General features: G+C 43.3%; 1 protein-coding gene across 2 annotated transcripts in view; it reads left to right on the top strand.

Annotated features, from left to right (window-relative positions):
- Window positions 1-799: 799 nt before the first annotated feature.
- LOC115192675 (protein Wnt-7b) overlaps window positions 800-27,442 on the top strand; it is a 46,913-nt gene continuing 20,270 nt past the window's right edge. Inside the window, exons 1-2 of one of the 2 annotated variants that reach the window (XM_029751433.1) lie at window positions 800-1,462; window positions 9,299-9,525. In XM_029751433.1, the coding sequence (XP_029607293.1) occupies window positions 1,386-1,462; window positions 9,299-9,525 (304 nt within the window). In that variant the 5' untranslated portion in view covers window positions 800-1,385. Of the gene's footprint in view, window positions 1,463-3,089; window positions 3,451-9,298; window positions 9,526-27,442 lie in introns of those variants that run through there. The other variant, XM_029751432.1, reaches the window with a different exon arrangement.

Raw genomic sequence — 27,442 nt, forward strand, 5'->3', positions numbered from 1 at the left:
AATCATAAAATCTTATGGAATCTTGAATAATGGATTACATTTCTTTGTCATTTAAACAATTCAAATGCAACAAAAAAATACAGAAATTAACAGAAATCAATTTAAATACATTTGCATATTGATTGTGATTTACACTTTCTAATGATTACACAGGCGCACATCCTATTAAAATATACATGCATGAAATGAGCCACCAAACTGTTTGTAATGTCAAGCGTGATGGCATATTGATGTGAAAAGAGTAGTGATATAAGTAGAAGACCTAGCTTGACCCACAGTCAGAAACACATTCAGAGGCACACCCACTCACATCATACAGGACTGTACAGCAACACAGAAGACTTCTGGCAGTAAGACAGCAGTTGTCTCCTTTGGCCACCAGGGGGAGTATAATACATTAGGAAGGGACCCCAGGGGACAGACACTCAAGGAGGCATTTTTACGTATTGTTCTAAAACGCATTCATCATAGTTGGAAAATCTGTCGCGTATTTAATGAAAACGATCCCTATGATTTGATCTATCGAAAAATAAGAAACACATTTCCCTAATGAGCTTTACATATTGTCTATAATTCATAAAATGTGCCATAGAAGGTTTGTTGTTGCTATACGAATGAAATGCAGAGTACTCTTCTACTCACTAGTCACAATGTAAACTAATCGCTACCATTGATTGGCTACTTGATGAGGATAGTCTATCTCCTGGTGGGCAATACCCAAGGTTGCAACCTCAACTAGCCTACAGTATATAAGGCCGTTTCGGTTCGGTTATCTGTATGTTACTGTACAACAACTGCACGTGTTCAGCTCAACCCCGAAGCCCGTCCCATCCCCTGCATATCCATACCAGTTCAAAGGAGGAGGCGTGGATAGGACTTTTGTTACCTGTATTAGAGTACCTGCAGCTACATGGAAAGAATTTAAGATGTCGTCAAGGGAGAGGAACTGCAACCGATGTGTCACGGCTTCAATACAGCGAGATTCTATTGAAAAAGAGGACATTGCACCGGGTGTAAATGTACCTGGCGCTAGCAAGAACAAGTGAGAATACATAACTTGCCCTACTTTGATACAAAGGACGAAATATAAGAACGCTTCACTCGAGAACTCATCTTTCTCCTCGACCCCTCTCTCTCACTCTCATAAGTGTTTCGTTTTTTAACACGCACGTTTTGGATCAACATCACTCTGCGACTCTCACCTGTGACGCGTTGACAATGGATTTCAGACGGCTAAATATTTCAAAGGTGTTTAGATTTGACATTTTGGAAAACAGAAGTTACAGGCCTATCTGCATCTGGAAAGGTTAGGTATTGTAGTGTTGCCAATGTGAACGTAAGCGTGACCATTTCATTCTAGTGAATGGCCAGTCCCAGAAGCGGTTATGATCATGCACAGACCCCTCCGAAGGTGGACTTTTTACGTCATCTTGTGTTTTGGCATCATCTACTTAAGGCTTGGGTAAGTGTAAATGTACTTATTGCAACTGTCAATATGTTTATGTTGCTTTGTTGTGTGTATTACTATTTTAAATATAGCCTACAACACGCTGTACCACATACGGCTATGGATATTCTGAATGCATACAAATGCAGTGTAATTCGGGCAATAATTCGACGCACCTGCCCTTTTGACCTAAATGACATATAACAAACTAACTAAAAAAAACTCTGTGTTTTCCGTCCATGTCAGTGTTCAAATGAACCTGACACCCATAGCCATCAGGGACAACTTCTGGACGCTTGCGTAAAAGCCGTCCAATTATTTAGCGGTTTGCAAAAACCCCCAAAGAAGATGAATCCATATTCAATTAGAGTTGTTGTTCATCTGCTCAGAGTCTGGTTGGTCTGTCGCTCTATAGCGAGATCATTTGACCCGCTGTCTGTCTCCACCGCTCCGGCTCACTGCTGCATTCCTTCATTAATAGCGACAGACTGGTTGAGTTGTATTTCCACATTCCACAGCCTAGACTGAGTTTTTACCTGTTTTGCAATAGCTCACCTTGATGCATAAAGAGAGATGATTTATACATGTTCTGTGTTTGCAAAAACAAAAAGAGATGCCATACCTCATAGAGAAAAATGATATGCAACCAGTTCATAAAAAATAAAACACATTTATTTCAACAAGAGGTAAGCCTTTCAGACTAGCGTTGCTCCTCATACCAGAATCCATAGCCATGTCATAGTTATCAAAACAACAGGTGTCATTCCCCAGCTCGTTCCATTGCTGTGATCCTTGAGTGAAATAGGCCTAACGGATAACCTCCACGGGTATTCATATCTAAACAGTTCAAATAGGAAAAAATCACTCCAAGTGAAGCGTCACCAGATATCTCATGGTTTCATCAAGCAAAACCAGTTAGTTCATTCCCGCGCCTACTACCCCCCTCCATCAGCCTGGGAAAATCTTTCACGATGACCTCTTCACACACAATACGTGGAGTCTGCAGGTGACGAGTGAAATCACGTTGGGCTGAAGCGATTGTGCAGACAGAGCCTTTCATTCACCGGGTTCAACGCAAAGATGCACCTTGCGGATCCTGTGTATTAAAACGTCTAATTCTGCAGTGAGACTGTGAGAGCTTGATGGTATTAAAACCTTAACCTGCAGTACTCTTTTATGGATAGACTGAAGCCATTAATAACACATCATATTAATTGATCATTTATATACAGTTAGTTATTAGGCTATTCACAATGTATGCCTATTAATTAAATAACGATATGGTCACATGAACTTTTTGAACAAGCATTGGATAAAATGTTTGCAATACAATTGAATATATTTGCTTTACGCCATTACGCACGGACGTTTTTTTTCTCACCCTGATGATGTGTGTGTGAATCAGTAGGCCTAAAGATGAAACCGTCACTGAGTGCGCCAGTGTTTGTTTACTTTGGAGTTTGATTTGATGAATGAAATACAGCTTGTCCAGGGTAGCAGCGGATCACTATCACCCCATGGTTCTGTTGTGGCGCAGAAGTGGGCGGATAGCAGTGTCTCTCTCTGCCCAATGGCAGCCACGACTCTCATGAGAGTGAAGAAAGGCACTTTTCTGCCATCCAAAATCCCTAAAACCATCATCATTCCGGCTCGGAAACCACACTCTGTAACAGCCTCTACCGCTGAGAGATGACAGAGCCAATCTCCGCGCCCGCTGCACACTCACGGCCCTGGGACTGGGAGCTGCATAGCACCGCCACTCAAGCAAGCACCGCAAACGCATCGCAGCAAACGGGGAGTCAGCTCTTTGATTTTGGAGCAAAGGGGAACTAAAACGAGCGACATCAAGGAATTAAAAAGGAGTTTATCACAGTATTTCTTTTCACTCCATCAGAAAGCGGCCATTTGTTCAATGTCATCATGATCATCTTGTCGTCGCGCGGTGTACTGCTGTCAGTCTACTATCCACAGATCTTCCTCGTCCTTACGAGTGGGAGCTACCTGTAAGTTGACCCAATCAACGGGCCCCTTAGTTAGCTCACTTGTGTGCTTTTGTGTTCCAAGACATACTGAGTAGGCCTATATGAATTTCATTTTCGATGTACTTGATGGATAATTCTGTTGTTAAATCTCTCTCTGAAAGATTGGCGCAGGTTGTTGGTTAAGGTATGGTTGTTTGCTTCCACAGCGTACGTCCCTAATAAAAACGGTTTGAATATAGAACATACAACATTGTTGAATATAGAACAAGTCATTTAAGGCAACTAGGTTATATCAAACTGAAGATTCAACATTATTTCGATGTCAGCGCTTTTCTGCTTGGCTGTGCATTTTACGCACCGAATTTGATTGAATATTGGGTATTTCCAGACATTCGATTGTGTTCTAAAGACTTTACCGTTTAAAATGACACAATTATACTCAACATCTATTCGTTATCAAAGCATACATGTATGCTTCAGGTAGCTGGGGAATCCCTCCGGTCCACGTGGTAAATAACGGATCGAGTTATACGTCGATGTCAATTACCCGAAGTCCTATTTTATGGGCAGGTTGTAACACAGGACTTGCTTCTGATGAGGTAATATAAATACTTTTTTGTTAGGTCTATTTATTCTTCTTAAAGACCCAAATCCTCCTTAAAACATTGTAATGACGGTTGGACACGGTTTCATTTGGCCACAGAGTGGCAGAGATGTTCAAGACAATTACATGGAGAGAGAACATTATTTCATTTTTCCCCCTATGTTAGCAAACCCCGAAGGTATGAATAGCTTTTACGCATGCATTGGATTATTACCTGTCACAGTTTTGGATATGGATTCGGATTTATGCATTACATCACTCATGGTTTTATGCAGATCTACCAAGGTATAATTTAAAGCCACATCTGGAAAAGTGGCTGTAAAACATCGGTCTCTGACATGTATGCACGTGATTGACACTAGTCATAATACTTGCGTCATTGAATCAGTTGCTCTCGCAAGATAACGTTTTATTTTCGGTTTAAAAATAATTACCGAACCATACTTTGAATCCATCCTGGAGCCCCCAAATTTGATGTTGCTGGAGACCCCAAACTTGATGTTAAAATATATGTGGTTTATGGTTGCAGTTAAAAGTGGCTATGCCTATGTTTAGTATGGATTTGCACATTATAAACTACATACCATCGTTTGAATTGATCATTTAAACATGCTTAATTACAGTACAGTACAGCAAATAAAATAGGTTTAAGGATGAGGATGTTTTTAAAGTGGAAAAAGAAAAGAGAGGATTGTGATCCATCCTCCAAGGTGCTCCTTTCTCTCTCATTACATGTGCAACTCATGTTTATATGGTTCAACTCACATTGACATTTGGTGAACTGTATGGGTGGCAAATGACTCATCCTCACACAGAGGGATTAGTCAGAGTACGCTATCATTCAATTAAATCATATTCAATTAAGGTCAATCACACATTTAAAGTTGCCTTTATTGCACCACGTCACCAAATAGGATCAGTATACGGTTTTTAAAACGGGGAACTTTAGAAATACGTTTTGTTCCATATTAAACCCTAATAACATCAACGTGGAATAAGACATGAAAACGAGCTCCATTGCTGTTCTTCTCATTTATCTTGCCTTCAAATAGGCCTACATATATTACGCACGTTTTAAAAGCTTTTCATTAGATAACTATTTGTTTTTAATTAAGGTAAATATTATTAATTCATATCCTTAATTTCCACAAAACAAATCTTACAGGTTTATTTCGTTTCACAATTGATATTCCAGCAATTTGCCACTGGAGCACTTTGTGTCGGACATCTTGTTTCTCAGTGAGACATACCTGTGAGCTTAATGCTGTGTCCTATCAAAGGCATTTTCTCTGATGGAATAGGTGTGTGTAGCCCCATCCAACCCAACACTTTATAATGGAAGGTTTTGCCTGCACAATAATACACTGTGGGAATCCTTGGATTTGCTATTGTTAACATCCCTACATAGCCTACTGTACATTTCTGGTAGCAGAATTGTTTCTATAATGAACAAAAATATGAATGCAACATGCAATAATATCAACAATTTTACTGAGTTACAGTTCATATAAAGAAATCAGTCAATTTAAATAAATTCATTAGTCCCTTATCTATGGATTTCACATGACAGGGCATAGGCCCACCCACTAGGGAGCCAGGCCCAGCCAATCAGAAATAGTTTTTTTGCCACAAAAGGCCTTTATTACAGACATAAATACTCCTCAGTTTCTTCAGCTGTCCAGGTCACTGGTCTCAGACAATCCCGCAGGTGAAGAAGCAGGATGTACAGGTCCAGGGATGGTGTGGTTACACGTGGTCTGCGCTTGTGAGACCGGTTGGACATGCTGAAATAATGATCTAAAATGACGTTGGAGGCTTATGGTAGAGAAATTTACTTTAAATTCTCTGGCAACAGCTCTGGTGGACATTCCTGCAGTCAGCATGCCAATTTTAGAGTGGCCTTTTATTGTCCCCATGCAGCACAAGGTGCACCTGTGTAATGATCATGCTGTTTAATCATCTTCTTGATATGCCACACCTGTCAGGTGAATAGATTACCTTGGCAAAGGAGAAATGCTCACTAACAGGGATTTAAACAAATTTGTACACAACATTTGAGACTTATAAGCTTTTGTGCTTTTGGAAAATTTCTGAGATCTTTTATTTCATCTCATTAAACATGGGACCAACACTTTACATGTTGCGTTTATACAGTATTTCTGTTTAGTATATATTGTAGATCTTTTTTTTTCATTCAAAACATTTACCAAAAGTACTTAACCTAACGATATGAAGACCGGATAACACATTTTTGGTTAACACATTTTTGGTTAACACATTTTTTGGTTAACACATTTTTTGGTTAACACATTTTTGGTTAACACATTTTTTGGTTAACACATATTCACAATATCTAATTTGAGCAGGCAATGGGGCTCCTAGCTGTGTCTATTGCAGTGCTCTCTGTCGCAAACTGCTACTGTGCACACAGAGTTGTCACTAAGCAAACAGAATCGCATTTGTGCACTTTGATGATGCAGGGATTTAACAGCTTAACTGAGGAACGCTCTGTTTTGCATTGTCTGCTGCTTTTGCAAGCCCATGTTAGATAGTGATACTGGGAATTGGCAGCTGGAAATGGCAAGGATACTATTACCCAAGAGAACAATAGCAACATCATTAAGCTCCTCATAATCACTGTAATAGTCAGTGAGGTGCACAGTGACTCATTGCTGACCGAGAAGCGACACACAGGTATTACTGTTATTATTGTTGTTATAGGATATTTGGGATCTATGTCTGCCAAACTCTTTTGTTCTCCTGACTGTGTCACGTGGTGTAATCCAGAGCATCTGTTTACCTTGCTAGAGCTTCAGTCACATTGCACCTGACCTCATAAACATTAGCATAATGCAGTATATGATTCCAACATACATTTAAACCACTAACTCCATGGGGGTTGTTTTACAGTAGAGAAGGTTGGTGGAGCATTTGAATGGTTTTGTTTAGTAGACATCGAGGAACAGCAGGTTTGAGAGGTATGCAGAGTTATTTTAGTGCTCTGTGCTTCACAAATGATTTGCTTTATATCTCAATTTCAGTTTTGGATGGATATGAAGCTGAGATTTCTAAAGGCATTTGCCAGACTTTGATTATGCACCTGATTTCTTAACGCCTGCATGGTGGTTATGTTATCTTTGCAAAGATCAAAGCATGAGTGAGCTTCATTTATCATATGGTTTTGGATATGAAAAACAGAGAGGTATATGTTGCTTAGGATGCACAGCAGTTTTGAAGAAAGCAGGGATGTCTGAATCATCTCTTTTGAACTAATGAAATCCTTTTGCAGTTCATTTGAGTTCATTGGGCTTAAATGTTTGAATCTGTAAGAATTTTAAACAACTTTTGCAACTGAAGCTCACCCACAACACATCCATAGTACATCCTCCTCTAGTGCAGATGAAGTACCAAAGAGCCTGAATTAGACAGAAGTATTTCTTGTTGCTAGAGATGACTGGTTGCCGTTATGGTTTAATTTGAACATGTCATGTGGTTTTACATTCAAGGTTTATTTTCTATCTGGAGAGAGCCAAACAATCAAGATGAACATGTTTGGCCATAACCAATTTACAATCAATATTCATTCACTCTTTGGGTTGTTTGAGTCAGAGGGGCAGTATGGTTTTTTTCCATAATCGTTTTGAAGGGGAATCCACAAAATGCAGTCGACCCCGCTCTCTCTTCTCTCCCTCTTTTCTTTGTCACACTCCCTTCTCTCCTCTCTCCCCCTTTCTCTCTTCTCTCCCTCTCTCCTCTCTCCCCCTTTCTCTCTTCTCTCCCTCTCTCCTCTCTCCCCCTTTCTCTCTTCTCTTCCTCTCTCCTCTCTCTCCCCTTTCTCTCTTCTCTCCCTCTCTCCTCTCTCCCCCTTTCTCTCTTCTCTTCCTCTCTCCTCTCTCTCCCCTTTCTCTCTTCTCTCCCTCTCTCCTCTCTCTCCCCTTTCTCTCTTCTCCCCCTCTCTCTCTCCCCCCTTTCTCTCTTCTCTCCCTCTCTCTCTCTCCCCTTTATCTCTCTCTCTCCCTCTCTCTCTCTCTCTCTCTCTCTCTCTCTCTCTCTCTCTCTCTCTCTCTCTCTCTCTCTCTCTCTCTCTCTCTCTCTCTCTCTCTCTCTCTCTCTCTACCCCTACTGTCGTTTTTCGCTGACACACAACTTGCCTGCATCAGCCTGCCCTGCTTGTGGTAAAGCCCTTGAAGGCCTACGTCAGACATCAAAGCTGGCATTCGTCTTCATGCTCTTTTACGGCTCCTACTGACATGTTTGAAAGGCATGTATCTGCAGGGTTTGGATGGCTATAAACACTCTGATGGAGAAATAACCCCATTTGTTTAGCCGTCTGTTTTCTGGTACATGACTGTTCCAAACCCAACATGTGTTAGGAACAGGGATGATATTAAGTCCCAAGGCGGTGATCAGAGGTGCTACAGAACAGCCTCTGAGGAGCAGAAGCTCCAAGGTGTCATGTCACGGGTTAAATGGCTGCTTGGTCTAGGGTTAACCCTCGAGGACTTATACCTCATTGGGCTTGCAGAGAGGCTGGTGTCGGAAACCTTGCTATTAGCCAGGCATACTGTAGCATAGCTCTCAAAATGTGGATAAAGGAAAGAAATCTCGCACAGGAAAGATATTTCTAGGCGGTGCAGTACACTGCATGCGTGCTTTAAACAGATCAATCTCAAATTCGTCGGGATAACATAGTTGTGTGTGACTTCTTGGTTGAGAAGCCCAGTTACAAATTGAAGGCACGGTTGTGCCGGTGCAAGGCTTGCCCAGCTCCCTCATGCCTGGAAACAATTCTAGCCATGTTACCTAACAATTAACGCAAAACTCCCAACTCATTTCTCTACGATCACGAGCCAAACCAATGCGGAGAGGCATTGTCAGTAAGCAAATAAACACAATGTCATTTTCTGCCTTGGATCTGTTTTACAATCCTCTGCAGCGTCAGATATTGGTTTCAGATGCTCTCTTTGCTATCTCACCTCTAATCTATTAAATTGTAATATAATCATCATATAAAACAGCACTGAGTAATTAAGGAATGCTCATCAAGGCTTTGATTTAATTTATTCCTGGTCTGGAGAGGCCTAAAGTCTATGTAATCTATCCTGCAGTAGCACTGACTGACTATGTGTGTGTGTGTGTGTGTGTGTGTGTGTGTGTGTGTGTGTGTGTGTGTGTGTGTGTGTGTGTGTGTGTGTGTGTGTGTGTGTGTGTGTGTGCGCGTGCGTGCGTATGTATGTGCATGTGTCTTTACCTCCCGATCCATAGGGCCCTGTCTTCCGTGGTGGCATTGGGTGCCAACATCATCTGCAACAAGATCCCTGGGCTGGCCCCTCGTCAGAGGGCCATCTGCCAGAGCCGCCCGGATGCCATCATCGTGGTGGGGGAGGGCGCCCAGCTGGGCATCAACGAGTGTCAGTACCAGTTTCGCTACGGCCGGTGGAATTGTTCCGCCCTGGGGGAGAGGACTGTCTTCGGACAGGAGCTGCGAGTAGGTCAGTCTGGGCACCTTGGGCCTGTCTCAAGGCTGGGGGGGGATTTGGCTTTGGAGGGGGAGATCCTTGTCTGCTGCACTATGGTCTGACGCTGTAATGTCTTCAACTCAGAAAGACATGTATGTCAGATTTAGATTCAGAGTGTTTCATTGTCACATGTACAGGGTTGTAGGTGTGATCGCAGGGTACAGAGAACATCTTAGGCTCCGAGCTCCAACATGCAGGACTAAGTGGAATAAAATAATGAAAATGGTAATAAAAAACAACAACAATAGAAACAGAAATCATAACTGTAACAGTGATGAATAAATACATGTCCATTGGAGTGGAGGCAGAGAAAGACTGTTGAGGGGGTGGGGGGGGGGGAATGACAATAGGGGGAGCAGCATGACCATTGGGGGGGAACCAATTGAAATAAAAACAATACCAATTATAATAAAACTAAAATAAGTTTGCTACATTTGTGGGGAGGCATGAGGCTGACATTTTAAGAGTTACTTCAAATCTTATTTGCAGGGAGGACTGGATTGCAATCAGGGTGGGAAATTAACACCAGCCACCAGCCAAATGTTTGTAGATTTTGGAATTGGCTGGTAGAATGTCTATTCTTACCAGCCACATTGGAGGGTGGTCACACAGAGCATTTGGGAGTAGTAAAACAAAATGTCCCCAAAGACAACATGTAAAAAAGCAACAACAACGTGTGTGTGTGTGTGTCATCTCTGAAAAAGAGAATCTCAATGCTACAGTGGTGAAAGCGGGATGGGGTACAGTGTTTTCTGTTATTTATCTGGTAAACAAATTGTGTGTCTGGTAAAATTAGGGCATCCACCGGTGACTGGTGGACCAAAGAGTACCTTTCCCACCCTGATTGCAATGGTAGTCATCGGTCATTGAAGCTGTGATGGAAAACATGTTACATTTTGAATGGAGCCTTCTCTAAATGGTAGCCTTAGAGCAGAACTCAATACACTACCAAGCCCCGACCCCCGTAGCCTTGTGAAAAATGGCTCTTCACAAGCCAAACCCAAGCTGTACACATCAGAGTCAAACTTTAACCAACTGAGTACAACTCTATTGTATAACCATACATATTGTCAATGGTTGCTTAGTGCACTCAACTCAAACTCAAACACGTCTTCATTATGTTACCATTCCAACATATTCCAGTCCGGTGTGTCCTCATCTCAATTCACACTGTTACTTTTCTGCAGCATGGCTTGGTTTCTGTTGATGTAAGATTTGCATTGAACTTCTGGTTAAAAGTATGCCGTACATTGCTGGCTGTACCAAAGTTATGGAGAGGTTACCAGAAGCACTAAAGTCTAATGGGGAAAAAGTATGGTGGAAAAATGATATAGCAAATGAGGAGACAACCAATGGTATTATTGTAGAGAACGTTGTTGAACCAAAATACTGTAGATGGCCACATCTGTTGTTCATCTTAGGAAACTAGTTGTGTCCATTGCTTGGTTTGTGTGTGTGTATGCGTGTGTGTGTGTGTGTGTGTGTGTGTGTGTACATACAGTCAGAACAAGCTACAAACAGACAAACATTTACATTTACATTTACGGTGTTTTCGTTGGAAACGGCATTCTGCAGAGCTCTTCTGCATGGCTTTTTTTACAAGGACTTTTATAAATTTCCTTTCATTTACAAATGTTTTGTTGCTGTTAAAGTGCGGTTTGACTATGCATTTAATCCAATAGCTCTGTTAACAATCACTGCTATTTAAGAGCGGCTGACTTAGCTCCAACCCCTCTAAAAGCATTTTTCTTTGTTGTAATTCTGGCGCTTTAGTAAAGGGTCTCGTCTCATTTTCTTCTGTTTTCAGCATCTCTTTTGCACTTCTTTTTCATCTTTTCTTTTTTTGCCAAGCTTCAGAGAGACTTGAAGAGAACAGCACCGCGGGGAATGCCTTGCTTATCACTGAGAACATGATCAGGCTACTGCATGTCTCTTACTGGATCTTATTTTCTTCCCTCTGCTGCTTATGCTTTTAGACCATTTGTATGACTTCTTCTAATTATTTGACTCATGAACCCGGCCACATCTATGGTCAAAGCCTTAACTCAGTCAGGCATGTACTTTAACTTTAGAGGGATGCTTCCCTCTATCCTATACCCTGAGAGGGAGACAGAGAGAGAGAGAGAGAGAGAGAGAGAGAGAGAGAGAGAGAGAGCGATTCCTTGTTCTCTACAGTAGCCATACTGTCCTCTATGATAATCTGTGGCAGTGAAACCAGGGATGTTTCACTACAGTCTCTCAGAACTAGAGCCAGACGATGGGTACTGGTACTGTACAGTATGACTCACACTGGTTCGTGATTGGCTGCTACCAGGTCCTCCATGGGTGAATTACCTGTGAGGTCACCTGCTCCAGTACTGTAGGTAGAAAGGTCATTGGATGGCCATTCAGTCAGTATTTAGCTCAGGGTTTTCATGTCTCTTACTGGGTCATCATGGGACACCACATCAACCAGCACTGCTGCATGTCAACTTCCACTTCTAAAAGTGGCCCTATTTAGTGCTTTCCGTAAACACCTTATTGTCAACCTGCCATTGGGTTTTTCAATGCCGCTTGTTTATGATACTAGTTTGATATTTACAATTAGTGAACATTGAGAGTAGCCGTGCTCTCTAATTGTGTTGTATTTATGACAGTAGTGTTGTTCAGTGTGGGATATGAAGTCATGGAATACACCTCCTTAGTAGACAAACATTCCAATCCTTTTCCTTCTCCTCCCACATAATCAACTCCTAGGAAAAGGTCCCTGTTCTGCTCCTGCTGAAGTTTTTCATTCAAATCCCCAAATTATGAACACTAAACCTTTCCTCTTCTCAATGATCCAGTCTTCATTTTGGATCGGGGGAGATGCCGTCGTTTTCTGAAGAGTGAAAGATCAGGGAACCACAAGCCTAATGCTTTCTCTCTGTGCTGCTTGCACTTGGATGGAGTCGGTCAGTTTGGCCGGGTTCCGTGGTATTACATTCGCCTTCCAGGAAAGGACACATTAATAGCTGGGTTATTGAGAATTACAGAACCCCAAATATCTTGATTCAAGGAAAGATTCTGTTTCAGAAAAGGCCAGTAATTTGATATTTATTTCTGTGTTATACTGTAAATATAGATCCTTTCGAGAAAAAGGGTGCTGCTGGCTAACACAGCGCTCCTCGACACTGGCACTTGTGTTCCGTGGGACTTTAAATGATGGATGGAAACATGCTCATTACGGCCATGTCCTTCAACAGTTCCTCTATTGTGCGAAGAGTCGTTGGCTCTCCTGTTATGTTCTAAATGACACGTTGGAGAACAAGACCGTAAACACTGAAACCTGGGTATTAAAATATGTTTGTGTTTCCTCCTATGGACACAGAAGATTTAGCAATCTCACTCACTCACGTTGTAGTATGCCACAGCACAATGACATTGGCACCACTCTGTAAGTTGAGCCGATAAAATATGGAGTGAATTATCCTGTGCTAACAGAAGTGGGTGTTATTGAACAGTATATTTCCCTCTATTAACAGTTAGTAACGCAATTGAAGTCAGATCCATCATCAAGGCAGGGAGGGGCTATGGATAGTCAAAGCAGATTGACGCAGTAGGGTTGGACAGAGACATGGAAAAAGCCAGGATAAATGGCAAGAGAGTGATACTCAGCAGCAAGTTTTTGATACAGTAAGAATAGTAGGGATGTATGGTGGGTTGTTTCCATCAGTAGGTTATCACAACCTGTGGGAAGTCAACACCTTGTCAGTTTCAACACTACTGGCTACTTTGGCCTGTTGCCAAAGTAGTTAAGATTACTGGTCAGTTAAGATATTAATGGCATCTTCAATTGGTAGTAGTTCATGTAAAAAGAACCCTGCCATTATTTGATGTGAAATAATAGATTGTAGGGAGCACCAGGGAAGTCCTATGCCCCTGAGCCTGAGCACCTTCAGCTTGAACAGCCTCAGCCTGAACAGAAGAGCAGAGCGCTTGATGTTAGCGATTATAGTATGAAAACAGACACCTTTCAACGGCTACACTCAGCATCAAAAGCAGATGTAGGCTCCGTCGTCTAACTGCCTTGCCCTGGTTACTTTCTATTTAACATTCCAACCAGTTTGTCACCATAGGGATTCATGCTTTTCATATCAAAGAGGTTCTTGTTGTGCTCAATAATGAAATATTGCAAAAGTTAAATCACTCCAGCCCCTGGCTCAGTCACTCTGTCCCCTGGCTGAATCACTCCGTCCCCTGGCTCAATCACTCTGTCCCCTGGCTCAATCACTCCGTCCCCTGGCTCAATCACTCTGTCCCCTGGCTCAATCACTCTATCCCCTGGCTCAATCACTCTGTCCCCTGGCTCAATCACTCTGTCCCCTGGCTCAATCACTCTGTCCCCTGGCTCAATCAGTCTGGCCCCTGGCTCAATCACTCTGACCCCTGAATCACTCTGTCCCCTGGCTCAATCACTCTGCCCCCTGGCTCAATCACTCTGCCCCCTGGCTCAATCACTCTGTCCCCTGGCTCAATCACTCTGTCCCCTGGCTCAATCACTGACCCCTGGCTCAATCACTCTGACCCCTGGCTCAATCACTCTGACCCCTGGCTCAATCACTCTGGCCCCTGGCTCAATCACTCTGTCCCCTGGCTCAATCACACTGACCACTGGCTCAATCACTCTGACCCCTGGCTCAATCACTCTGACCCCTGGCTCAATCACTCTGACCCCTGGCTCAATCACTCTGTCCCCTGGCTCAATCACTCTGTCCCCTGGCTCAATCACTCTGTCCCCTGGCTCAATCACTCTGTCCCCTGGCTCAATCACACTGACCACTGGCTCAATCACTCTGACCCCTGGCTCAATCACTCTGTCCCCTGGCTCAATCACTCTGACCCCTGGCTCAATCGCTCTGTCCCCTGGCTCAATCACTCTGACCCCTGGCTCAATCACTCTGTCCCCTGGCTCAATCACTCTGTCCCCTGGCTCAATCACTCTGTCCCCTGGCTCAATCACTCTGACCCCTGGCTCAATCACTCTGTCCCCTGGCTCAATCACTCTGTCCCCTGGCTCAATCACTCTGGCCCCTGGCTCAATCACTCTGACCCCTTGCTCAATCACTCTGGCCCCTGGCTCAATCACTCTGGCCCCTGGCTCAATCACTCTGACCCCTTGCTCAATCACTCTGTCCCCTGGCTCAATCACTCTGACCCCTGGCTCAATCACTCTGTCCCCTGGCTCAATCACTCTGTCCCATGGCTCAATCACTCTGTCTCCTGGCTCAATCACTCTGACCAATGGCTCAATCACTCTGTCCCCTGGCTCAGTCAGTCCTCCCCCTGGCTCAATCACTCTGTCCCCTGGCTCAATCACTCTGTCCCCTGGCTCAATCACTCTGACCTCTGGCTCAATCACTCTGTCCCCTGGCTCAATCTATTAGAGACTGGAGAACTCAACCCACAGGCTTTGATTCAATGACAAAGCAATGCACTAGTAGTCTATCCCTTAGTTTTTTGACCAGGTTGCTTTTAAACAAAACTATCTGCTCAATTATCAGAGAGGAGAAGCTGTCAGACTAACAGGCAGTTCTCGCAGGCTGTGAGTTGAGTTATAGCGCTGAGCCTGACATTGCATTGCACTTTGTTTTATTAGCAGAAGCAGCAGGCTGACAGACAGACAGACAGACAGACAGACAGACAGGCAGGCAGGCAGGCAGGCAGACAGGCAGGCAGGCAGGCAGGCAGGCAGACAGGCAGGCAGGCAGAAAGACAGGCAGGCAGGCAGGCAGGCAGGCAGGCAGTGAGTTGAGTTATAGAGCTGAGCCTGACTCCATGAGTACAGCTCTGGAGAGAGGCACTCCAAGGCACGACCAGGTAGGAGGCGAACGGACTGCAAGAGAAATGCCGACCAGCTCCAACTGCCTGGTTACCAAGCAAACGAGTGCTTTAGGAAGAGGCGAAAACAAACAGGGGTGGAATGTTCCATCTCTATTTCCCCTCCCCTGGACCCATAGCAAACAGTATCATCTCCCCAAGGAAGCTCTGTCTCACTCCCACACAGCCCGGGGGGTGGGCTGAGAGGTGTAGACAGGGTGGGCTGAGAGGTGTAGACGGGGTGGGCTGAGAGGTGTAGACGGGGTGGGCTGAGAGGTGTAGACGGGGTGGGCGGAGAGGTGTAGACAGGGTGGGCTGAGAGGTGTAGACGGGGTGGGCTGAGAGGTGTAGACGGGGTGGGCTGAGAGGTGTAGACGGGGTGGGCTGAGAGGTGTAGACGGGGTGGGCTGAGAGGTGTAGACGAGGTGGGCTGAGAGGTGTAGACGGGGTGGGCTGAGAGGTGTAGACGGGGTGGGCTGAGAGATGTAGACGGGGTGGGCTGAGAGGTGTACACGGGGTGGGCTGAGAGGTGTAGACGGGGTGGGCTGAGAGGTGTAGACGGGGTGGGCTGAGAGGTGTAGACGGGGTGGGCTGAGAGGTGTAGACGGGGTGGGCTGAGAGGTGTAGACGGGGTGGGCTGAGAGGTGTAGACGGGTGGGCTGAGAGGTGTAGACAGGGTGGGCTGAGAGGTGTAGACAGGGTGGGCTGAAAGGTGTAGACAGGGTGGGCTGAGAGGTGTAGACAGGGTGGGCTGAGAGGTGTAGACGAGGTGGGCGGAGAGGTGTAGACAGGGAGGGCTGAGAGGTGTACAGTAGACCGGGTGGGCTGAGAGGTGTAGACGGGGTGGGCTGAGAGGTGTAGACGGGGTGGGCTGAGAGGTGTAGACGGGGTGGGCTGAGAGATGTAGACGGGGTGGGCTGAGAGGTGTACACGGGGTGGGCTGAGAGGTGTAGACGGGGTGGGCTGAGAGGTGTAGACGGGGTGGGCTGAGAGGTGTAGACGGGGTGGGCTGAGAGGTGTAGACGGGGTGGGCTGAGAGGTGTAGACGGGGTGGGCTGAGAGGTGTAGACAGGGTGGGCTGAGAGGTGTAGACAGGGTGGGCTGAGAGGTGTAGACGGGGTGGGCTGAGAGGTGTAGACAGGGTGGGCTGAGAGGTGTAGACGGGATGGGCTGAGAGGTGTAGACGGGGTGGGCTGAGAGGTGTAGACAGGGTGGGCTGAGAGGTGTAGACGGGGTGGGCTGAGAGGTGTAGACGGGGTGGGGTGAGAGGTGTAGATGGGGTGGGCTGAGAAGTGTAGACGGGGTGGGCTGAGAGGTGTAGACGGGGTGGGCTGAGAGGTGTAGACGGGGTGGGCTGAGAGGTGTAGACGGGGTGGGCTGAGAGGTGTAGACGGGGTGGGCTGAGAGGTGTACAGTAGACGGGGTGGGCTGAGAGGTGTAGACGGGGAGGGGTTCAGAAGGGGAGGATCGGAGTGCTGTGTTGCCGGGGTAGGCCGAGCCAAACAGACGTCTAGCCAGATAAATGATGAGCAAGTCAGCAGGTTCATTGAAAGCCACTTGAGTGGAACATTCTAGATCAGGAGCTGAAGATGGAAACTACTACGCCCCTAAACAGACCAGCTCCCCCGCCCGGCCCCGGATCAGACAAGGTCACTGTCAATAGATCACATCGCTCCATAAGTCACGGTGATTAGAGTGTGTTTTTATCTCTGTTTAGAAGTGGGCTGCACAGAGGAAGGTGAATCATGTTTTGGCATTGTGTTGGAGGAGAGTTTGACTTATACAGGTCACTCCAAAGTAATATCTGTGATTTATAGTGCTGAGGGATTAATCAAAATTCTGGTTAGTTTTTATTTATTTTTAACAATGAATTGACCCAAGTTAGTTCCATTATTTGAATTCCATTTCGTTCTGGTTTTTTTTTCTGTGAGCTCAATGCGCACATTGCTCAGTTTCTCTAGAGGTATATCAGATCAAACGATGCAGTACGGAGTTGTAGTTTCCAACAGGCCAAGGTTGTACATAGTTTAGCGCAGAAAATGTGGTAATTAACTACAATGACCATAATCCATAAAAGTATGCCTTATTTACTTTATAGAACTACTAAATTGATTTTGTCAGACAGCATAGACAGCAACTCTATGGAGATGAGATGATGACTTTGAATGAAATAATAAAGCCATCATATAAAACAAATGTAATATAGGCTACACAACAACTGGAATATTTTATTAAAGTAAAGTAATGTGAATAAATGATAAGCAAGTGATAAGTGATAAGCAGTAATGGGCAGTCACTACCATCATGGGACTTGTATTCATTGTTTTACTCTGTGTTGTTACAGCGTTCAACCAACATCATGCATAGTGCATTTAATGTAAAAAATAATATATCGAAACCAAAGTAGAAACCGTGATTCTTTTTTAATAATCGAACCAAAAACAAACCGACCTCAAAAGCACTAATTGATCAGCACTCGTGATTGAATTGGATATATTTTGTGTTTATGTTTTTGTATTAATGGCTCTTGTCAGATAAAGTATGAGGTGCGCTAGATTGCGGTTGGAGCAAAAACCTACAGGAAGGTAGAGCTCCAGCAACAGGGTATGAGAGCCCTGTGCTAGGCTCATAGGGGTTCAAATAAATCAGGGTTTCCCAAAATCGATCCTGGGGCCCCACCGGGTGCACATTTTGTTTTTTGTCCTAGCACTACACAGCTGATTCAAATAATCAAAGCTTGATGATGAGTTGCAAGTGATAGTGTATATTATTCATTTGCGGTTTGAGTGCAAACAAAGAAAGTATAGCTCTGTCTCATGGACTGTAACAAAGCCGAAGCTCACAATTGAAGGACAACTAATACTCCATTCCAATTATAAATTAATTGGTAAGAGTTCCTTCCCTTTCTCAGAATCACTTGATGGTCATTTGTTGTGAAAGAACGCAAATTCCGATGGTATCTACATACAGTTGAAGTCGGAAGTTTACATACACCTTAGCCAAATACATTTAAACTCAGTATTTCACAATTCCTGACATTTAATCCTAGAAAAATTTCCTGGCTTAGCTCGGTCAGGATGACCATTTATTTAAAAAATGTGAAATGTCAGAATAATAGTAGAGAGAATTATTTATTTCAGCTTCGTATATTTCATCACATTCCCAGTGGGTCAGAAGTTTACATACACTCAATTAGTATTTGGTAGCATTGCCTTTAAATTGTTTAACTTGGGTCAAACATTTCGGGTAGCCTTCCAGAAGCTTCCCACAATCATTTGGGTGAATGTTGGCCCATTCCTCCTGACAGAGCTGGTGTTACTGAGTCAGGTTTGTAGGCCTCCTTGCTCACACACGCTTTTTCAGTTCTGCCCACAAAATTTCAATAGGATTGAGGTCAGGGCTTTGTGATGGACACTCCAATACCTTGACTTTGTTGTCCTTAAGCCATTTTGCCACAGTGGAAGTATGCTTGGGGTCATTGTCCATTTGGAAGACCCATTTGCGACCAAGCTTAAACTTCCTGACTGATGTCTTGAGATGTTGCTTCAATATATCCACATAATTTTCCTCCCTCATGATGCCATCTAGTTTGTGAAGTGCACCAGTCCCTCCTGCAGCAAAGCACCCACACAACATGATGCTGCCACACCAACACTTCACGGTTGGGATGGTGTTCTTCGGCTTGCAAGCCTCCCCCTTTTTCCTCCAAACATAACTATGGTCATTATGGCCGAACAGTTCTATTTTTGTTTCATCAGAGCAGAGGACATTTCTCCAAAAAGTACAATCTTTGTCCCCATGTGCAGTTGCAAACCGTAGCCTGGCTTTTTTATGGCGGTTTTGGAGCAGTGGCTTCTTCCTTGCTGAGCGGCCTTTCAGGTTATATCAATATAGGACTCGTTTTACTGTGGATATATATACTTTTGTACGGGTTTCCTCCAGCATCTTCACAAGGTCCTTTGTTGTTGTTCTGGGATTGATTTGCACTTTTCGCACCAAAGTATGTTCATCTCTAGGAGACAGAACGCGTCTCCTTCCTGAGCGGTATGACGGCTGTGTGGTCCCATGGTGTTTATACGTACGTACTATTGTTTGTACAGATGAAGCGTTTGGAAATTGCTCCCAAGGATGAACCAGACTTGTGCAGTTCTACAATTTCTTTTGAGGTCTTGGCTGATTTCTTTTGATTTTCCCATGATGTCAAGCAAAGAGGCACTGAGTTTGAAGGTAGGCCTTGAATTACATCCACAGGTACACCTCCAATTGATTCAAATGATGTCAATTATCCTATCAGAAGCGTCTAAAACCAATGCACCATTTTCTGGAATTTTCCAAGCTGTTTAAAGGCACAGTCAACTTAGTGTATGTTTTCTTCTGACCCTCTGGAACAGTGAATTATGAGTGAAATAATCTGTCTGTAAACATATGTCGGAAAAATTACTTGTGTCATGCACAAAGTAGATGTCCTAACCGACTTGCCAAAACTATAGTTTGTTAACAAGAAATGTGGAGTGGTTAAAAAAGGAGTTTTAATGTGTATGTAAACTTCCGACTTCAACTGTAGAATCTGATCCTAATAATGAGCTATTATCCTCCCAAATCTAACAATGTATTAAAATGCACTGCCAAAATCAAAATCATACACATTTGATTTAATTTATTAATGTATTTTATGCTTTCTTCCAATTTGACAAAATTAAAGAAAGGCATTTTTCAATATTAATTATGTCCTGCTGAAAGTTTTCTACAACCGCTACTTTTTTCAAAGAAATATCTTGATACAGACATTGAAATGGAAAAGTCATATAGAAATCTGAAAATAAACATATTTCTTTAAAATATAAACTATTGGGACCCCCCCCCAAAAAAATATATATATAAAAAATAAATTATGGATCTTGAAGAACATTGTAAACAATGCTAAAAAGGAAATGCTATAAATTAATCTTTGAATCTCATTATCCCATGTCACAGTGGTCATCTATTTCCCTGTTCTCTCCCCATAATTCTACATCCAACATGACGAGTGGGGAGGGAAACAAAGTAATTCAATTCTTGCTAGAATAATGATTTGATGCCGCATCTGATTGCACATTCCATTCCACAGCCAAGTACTTTAACCAACCAATCCTTGTTTAATGTGGAGAGATTTTTTAAGAAATATTTTTTGGAAGAGCACTATAAGTTGATGCTTTGACACTCTCCCAAAATATCATTATTCACCTTTGTATAACACAGCTACTGAGGCTATTCCTTTTAGCATCACTGTTTCTCCTCTTCCTGTTGGCTATGTTATTCTCAAGTAAATTATTGTAATCAAATCTGATAATTATGCTATCATACTATCTACAGCGTTATTATGGATAGATATAGTATCTATTGATTTAATGTGAAACAAAATAATGTCCGTGAAGTTCTCCGAAAATGGAGTCACCCATAGCCAAGTAACTGATATCATGTGGATAACCCTATGCAAGTGATGCGTACATTGTGCTATGCTAGAGTGGCAGCAAATAAAATACCTATGTTTGGAGCCATCATCATGTGGGTAGGCCTAATCCACTGGCCTCCTCCCTGTCAAGCCGCTGAGGCCAGGGGAAACAGAGTGGGATGAGGGACTCCTAATGGAATCATGCAGGATGTGCATCACCATCTGTAGGCTTTATCAGGATCATTAGAGTTTATCTGTTGTCTGGCTGTGGGTTCCACTACAGTGTGGGCAGTATCTTTAGGCTTTATCAGGTACAGTAGCCTGGCTGTGAGTCGACCTACAGAGAGTGGGTTGTTAGTACCCAAGGCATGGCAAAGGTCAGATCTTTTTCCCCTTAGACAGTGGGCAGTGTTTTCCCTAATGCGTTTGTTGGCTAGGCGGGGCCCAACACCTACGTCAGGGAAACAGTGATGTCTGATCCCCATGGCTGGTCTCTCTTCCTCTCTCTCTCTCCCTCTTTCTCGCTCTCTCTTTCTCTCTCTCTCTTTCTGTATACCTCTCTCTTTCTCTCTCTGTATACCCACCCACTCTCTTTCTCTCTCTGTATACCCACCCACTCTCTTTCTCTCTCTGTATACCCACCCACTCTCTTTCTCTCTTTCCCTCTCTCTCTGTTTCTCTCTCTCTATATATATATATATATATATATACAGTGCATTTGGAAAGTGTTCAGACCCCTTGACTTTGTACACATTTTGCTACATTACAGCCTCATTATGAAATTGATTAAATCGTTTTTTCCCCATCAGTCTACACACAATACCCCATGATGACAAAGCAAAAACAGTATTTTTTTTATTTTACCAAACAGAAATATTACATTCACGTAAATATTCAGACCCTTTACTCAGTACTTTGTTGAAGCACCTTTCACAGAGATTATAGCTTCGAGTCTTCTTGGGTCTGACGCTACAAGCTTGGCACACTTGTATTTGGGGAATTTCTCCCATCCTTCTCTGCATATCCTCTCAAGCTATGTCAGGTTTGATGGGGAGCGTCATTGCACAGCTATTTTCAGTTTTCCCCAGAGATGTTCGATCGTGTTCAAGTCTGCCTGGGCCACTCAAGGACATTCAGAGACTTGTCCCGAAGCCACTCCTGCATTGTCTTGGCTGTGTGCTTAGTGTCGTTGTCCTGTTGGAAGGTGAACATTCACCCCAGTCTGAAGTCCTGAGTGCTCTGGAGCAGGTTTTCATCAAGGATCTCTCTGTACTTTGCTCTGTTCATCTTTCCTTCGATACTGACTAGTATCCCAGTCCCTGTCGCTGAAAAACATCCACACAGCATGATGCTGCCACCACCATGCTTCACCGTAGGGATGGTGCCAGGTTTCCTCCAGACATGATGCTTGGCATTCAGGCCAAAGAGTTCAATATTGGTTTCATCAGACCAGAGAATCTTGTTTCTCATGGTCTGAGAGTCTTTAGGTGCCTTTTGGCATGCGCCAAGTGGGCTGTCATTTGCCTTTTACAGAGGAGTGGCTTCCGTCTGGCCAGAAAAGGGCTGATTGGTGGAGAGATGCAGAGCTGGTTGTCCTTCTGGAAAGTTATCCCATCTCTACTGAGGAACTCTGGAGCTCTGTCAGAGTGACCATCGGGTTCTTGGTCACCTCCCTGACCAAGGCCCTTCTCTCCCGATTGCTCAGTTTAGCCGGACGGCCAGCTCTAGGAAGAGTCTTGGTGGTTTCAAACTTCTTCCATTTAAGAATGATGGAGGCCACTGTGTTTTTGGGGACCTTCAATGCTGCAGACATTTTTTGGTACCCTTCCCCAGATCTGTGCCTCAACACAATACTGTCTCTGAGCTCTTCAGACAATTTTTTTGACCTCATTTCTTGTTTTTTTCTCTGGCATGCACTGTCACCTGTGGGACCTTAAATAGACAGGTGTGTGCCTTTCCAAGTCATGCCCAATCAATTGAATTTACTCCAATCAAGTTGTAGAAACATCTCAAGGATGATCAATGGAAACAGGATGCACCTGAGCTCAGTTTCGAGTCTCATAGCAAAGGGTCTGAATACTTATGTAAATAAGGTATTTCTGTTTTTTATTTTTAAGAAATTTGCAAACATTTCTAAAAACATATTGTCATTATGGAGTATTGTCTGTAAATTGACAAGGGAAAAAAAATATGTATTTTTTCCCCTCATGTATACAATACCGTTCAAAAGTTTGGGATCACTTAGAAATGTCCTTGTTTTTGAAAGAAAATTACATTTTTTTGTCCATTAAAATAACATCAAATTGATCAGAAGTACAGTGTAGACATTGTAAATGACTATTGCAGCTGGAAACGGCAATTTTTTAATGGAATATCTACATAGGCGTACAGAGGTCCATTATCAGCAACCATCACTCCTGTCTTCCAATGGAACGTTGTGTTAGCTTGATTGATCATTAGAAAACCCTTTTGCAATTATGTTAGCACAGCTGAAAACTGTTGTTCTGATTAAAGAAGCAATAAAACTGGCCTTCTTTATAGTATCTGGAGCATCAGCATTTGTGGGTTCGATTACAGGCTTAAAATAACCAGAAACAAAGAACTTTCTTCTGAAACTCATCAGTCTATTCTTGTTCTGAGAAATTAAGGCTATTCCACGAGAGAAAGTACATTAGAGTGTCTAGTTTGAGAAACAGACGCCTCACAAGCCCTCAACTGGCAGCTTCATTAAATAGTACCCGCAAAACACCAGTCTCAATGTCAACAGTGAAGAGGCGACTCCGGGATGCTGGCCTTCTAGGCAGAGTTGCAAAGAAAATGCCATATCTCTGTCCAGTGTCTGTGTTCTTTTGCCGATCTTAATCTTTTCTTTTTATTGGCCAGTTGCCTCTTCACTGTTGACGTTGAGACTGGTGTTTTGCTGTACTATTTAATGAAGCTGCAAGTTGAAGGCTTGTGAGGTGTCTGTTTCTCAAACTAGACACTCTAATGTACTTGTCCTCTTGCTCAGTTTTGCACCAGTTAGCCTCCCACTCCTCTTTCTATTCTAGTTAGAGCCAGTTTGCGCTGTTCTGTGAAGGCAGTAGTACACAGCGTTGTACGAGATCTTCAGTTTCTTGACAATTTATCACATGGAATAGCCTTCATTTCTCAGAACAAGAATAGACTGACAAGTTTCAGAAGGAAGTTATTTGTTTCTGGCCAATTTGAGCCTGTAATCGAACCCACAAATGTTGATGATCCAGATACTCAACTAGTTTAAAGAAGGCCAGTTTTATTGCTTCTTTAATCAGTACAACAGTTTTCAGCTGTACTAACATAATTGCAAAATGATTTTCTAATGATCAATTAGCCTTTTAAAATGATAAGCTTAGATTAGCTAACACAATGTGCCATTGGAACACAGGAGTGATGGTTGCTGATAATGGGCCTCTGTACGCCTATGTACATAGATATTCCAGCTACAATAGTCATTTACAACATTAACAATGTCTACACTGCATTTCTGATCAATTTGATGATATTGTAATGGATAAAAATGTGCTTTTCTTACAAATACAAGGTCTTTTGAACAGGAGCGTATATAGTACCAGTCAAAAGTTTGGACACATCTACTCATTCCAGGGTTTTACTTTATTTTGATTATATTTTACATTGTAGAATAATAGGGAAGACATCACAACTATGAAATAACGCATATGGAATCATGTAGTAACCAAAAAGTGTTAAACAAATCAAAATATATTTTATATTTGAGATTCTTCGAAGTAGCCACCCTTTGCCTTGATGACAGCTTTGCATACTGCTAGCATACTGCTAGCATTAACCAGCTTCATGAGGTGGTCACCTGTAATGCATTTCAATTAAGAGTTGTGCCTTGTTAAAGTTAATTTGTGGAATTTCTTTCTTTCTTAATGCGTTTGAGCCAGTCAGTTGTGTTGTGACAAGGTAGGTGGGGTATACAGAAGATAGCCCTGTTTGGTAAAAGACCAGGTCCATATTATGGCAAGAACAACTCAAATAAGCAAAGAGAAATGAAAGTCCATCATTACTTTAAGACATGAAGGTCAGTCAATGCAAAAAATTTCAAGGAACTTTGAAAAACCATCAAGCGTATGATGAATGATGAAACTGGCTCTCACGAGGACCGCCACAGGAATGGAAGACCCAGAGTTGCCTCTGCTGCAGAGGATAAGTTCCTTGGATTTGCCAGTCTCATAAATTGCAGCCCAAATAAATGCTTCACAGAGTTCAATTAACAGACACATCTCAACATCAACTCTTTAGAGGAGACTGCGTGAATCAGGCCTTCGTGGTCGAATTACTGCAAAGAAACCACTACTAAAGGACACCAATAAGAAGAAGACACTTGTTTGGGCCAAGAAACACGAGCAATGGACACTAGATTGGTGGAAATATGTCCTTTGGTCTGATGAGTCCAAATTAGACATTTTTGGTTCCAAACGCCGTGTCTTTGTGAGATGCAGAGTAGGTGAACGGATGATCTCCGCATGTGTGGTTCCCTCCGTGAAGCATGGAGGAGGAGGTATAATGGTGTGGGGGTGCTTTGCTGGTGACACAGTCAATGATTTATTTAGAATTCAATGCACACTTAACCAGCTTGGCTACTAAAGTGTTCTGCAGCGATACACCATAGCATCTGGTTTGCGCTTAGTGGGACTATCATTTGTTTTTCAACAGGACAATGACCCAACACACCTCCAGGCTGTATAAGGGTTATTTGACCAAGAAGGAAAGTGATGGAGTGCTGTATCAGATGACCTGGCCTCCACAATCACCTATTCTCAACCCAATTGAGATGGTTTGGGATGAGTTGGACCGCAGAGTGAAGGAAAAGCAGCCAACAAGTGCTCAGCATATGTGGAAATTTAAGAATCTAAAAATGTGTTGAACACTTTATTGGTTACTACATGATTCCATATGTGTTATTTAATAGTTTTGATGTCTTCACTATTATTCTACAATGTACAACATAGTAGAACGTTTGACTGGTTCACTCTCACTCTCACTCTCTCTCTCTCTCTCTCTCTCTCTCTCTCTCTCTCTCTCTCTCTCTCTTCTCTCTCTCTCTCTCCTCTCTCTCTCTCTCTCTCTCTCTCTCTCTCTCTCTCTCTCTCTCTCTCTCTCTCTCTCCTCTCTCTCTCTCTCTCTCTCTCTCTCTCTCTCTCTCTCTCTCTCTCTCTCTCTCTCTCTCTCTCTCTCTCTCTCTCTCTCTCTCTCTCTCTCTCTCTCTCTCTCGGCATGGGAAACATATGTTTACATTGCCAAAGCAAGTGAAATAGATAATAAACAAAAGTGAAATAAACAATAAAACATTTACAGTAAACATTGCACTCCCAAAAGTTAATATCTCTCTCTGTCTCTCCACCTACCCCTTGCTCTCTGACAGCATGGGGGGGAGCCCCTCCCTCCCTCCACTACAGATTATATTGTCTGCTGACAGGGGCTGGGTTTCCCGGCCTGCCCCACCCCTTTGCCCCCTGGGGGCCTGATGCCGTGGGCCGGGGTGGGTCGATAACCCACGTGGCGTTATCGTCCGCTGGGATCTGTGTCGTCTATGTCCGCCTGGCCGGACGCGGGGGAACAGGATGTGAGAGGATCAACTGTAATCTCAAAGCGTGCTTTGTTCCACACAATCCCAGCACTAACTGTGTTCACTACCGCAGGGCGGCAGAGCACATTTGCATGTGCCAACAATCACAGTACTATTGGCCATTAAAGAGAGATGAGAGACAGATACAGAGAGGTTTGGATGAGGAAACGTTAAAGAGGCTTTAACCCCTTATTGAGATGACGATATGAAAATGGAAGGCTTTGCATATTGTTAATGTTGGGACGATCAAATATCCTCTGAGACTTGAATGAGTGGTTGAGTTACAGTTCAACCAGTACATTGGATATCTAGGCAGCATACTACTGTTCAATATCGAACAAGATGTCAATAAACAAGATGTCACAAACAATCATTCTAACAATGACCTCAAATGAACTTCTTTCCAAGTTGCAGAGTTAGATGAGGTCTTGAACTGTACTGACTCATTATAGGATTTTCCATTAAAGGAGTTTGATGGATTCTGGCTCGTCTTTTGACAGTGTCATCATTGTGTCGAAATCTTTATCCTCACCTGGGGGAAGACAGATGGGAGAAGTGTAGGCAAGGCACATGAACAGTGTTCAAACTGTAAGTCTTATGTCCATGTCTTGGAGGCAGATTGGTTGGCTTCCCAGCATTTAAAACCATTGAACCCAAATGACCCCATATTGTTTTTCAGTTGTAATTACAACTTAACTCTTTCTCTACTCATCATCACTCTATGGACCAGAGGTTAAGACTCACTCTTTTTCCGACTGCCCGAGTGTGTGACTCCCAACGTATTACAGTTTACAATGTGAGTGCATCCAGTATGTAGTTCTGGTAAAAAAAATATGATTTTATTGTGAAGGAACATGCCTGCACTAATTCCTCTAGCTGCAAACCTCACGGACCACAACTTTGTCTATAATTTTCTCTGAGCATAGGTTCATGTCAACTGTACATAAAGCGGAACGGAAAACAGTAGTACAGAGTATATTAGTCGGGTGGGGGGCGGAGTGGTTGGT

The sequence above is a fragment of the Salmo trutta genome, chromosome 4 (genome assembly GCF_901001165.1).
Source record: "Salmo trutta chromosome 4, fSalTru1.1, whole genome shotgun sequence".
Classification (NCBI taxonomy): Eukaryota; Metazoa; Chordata; class Actinopteri; order Salmoniformes; family Salmonidae; genus Salmo; species Salmo trutta.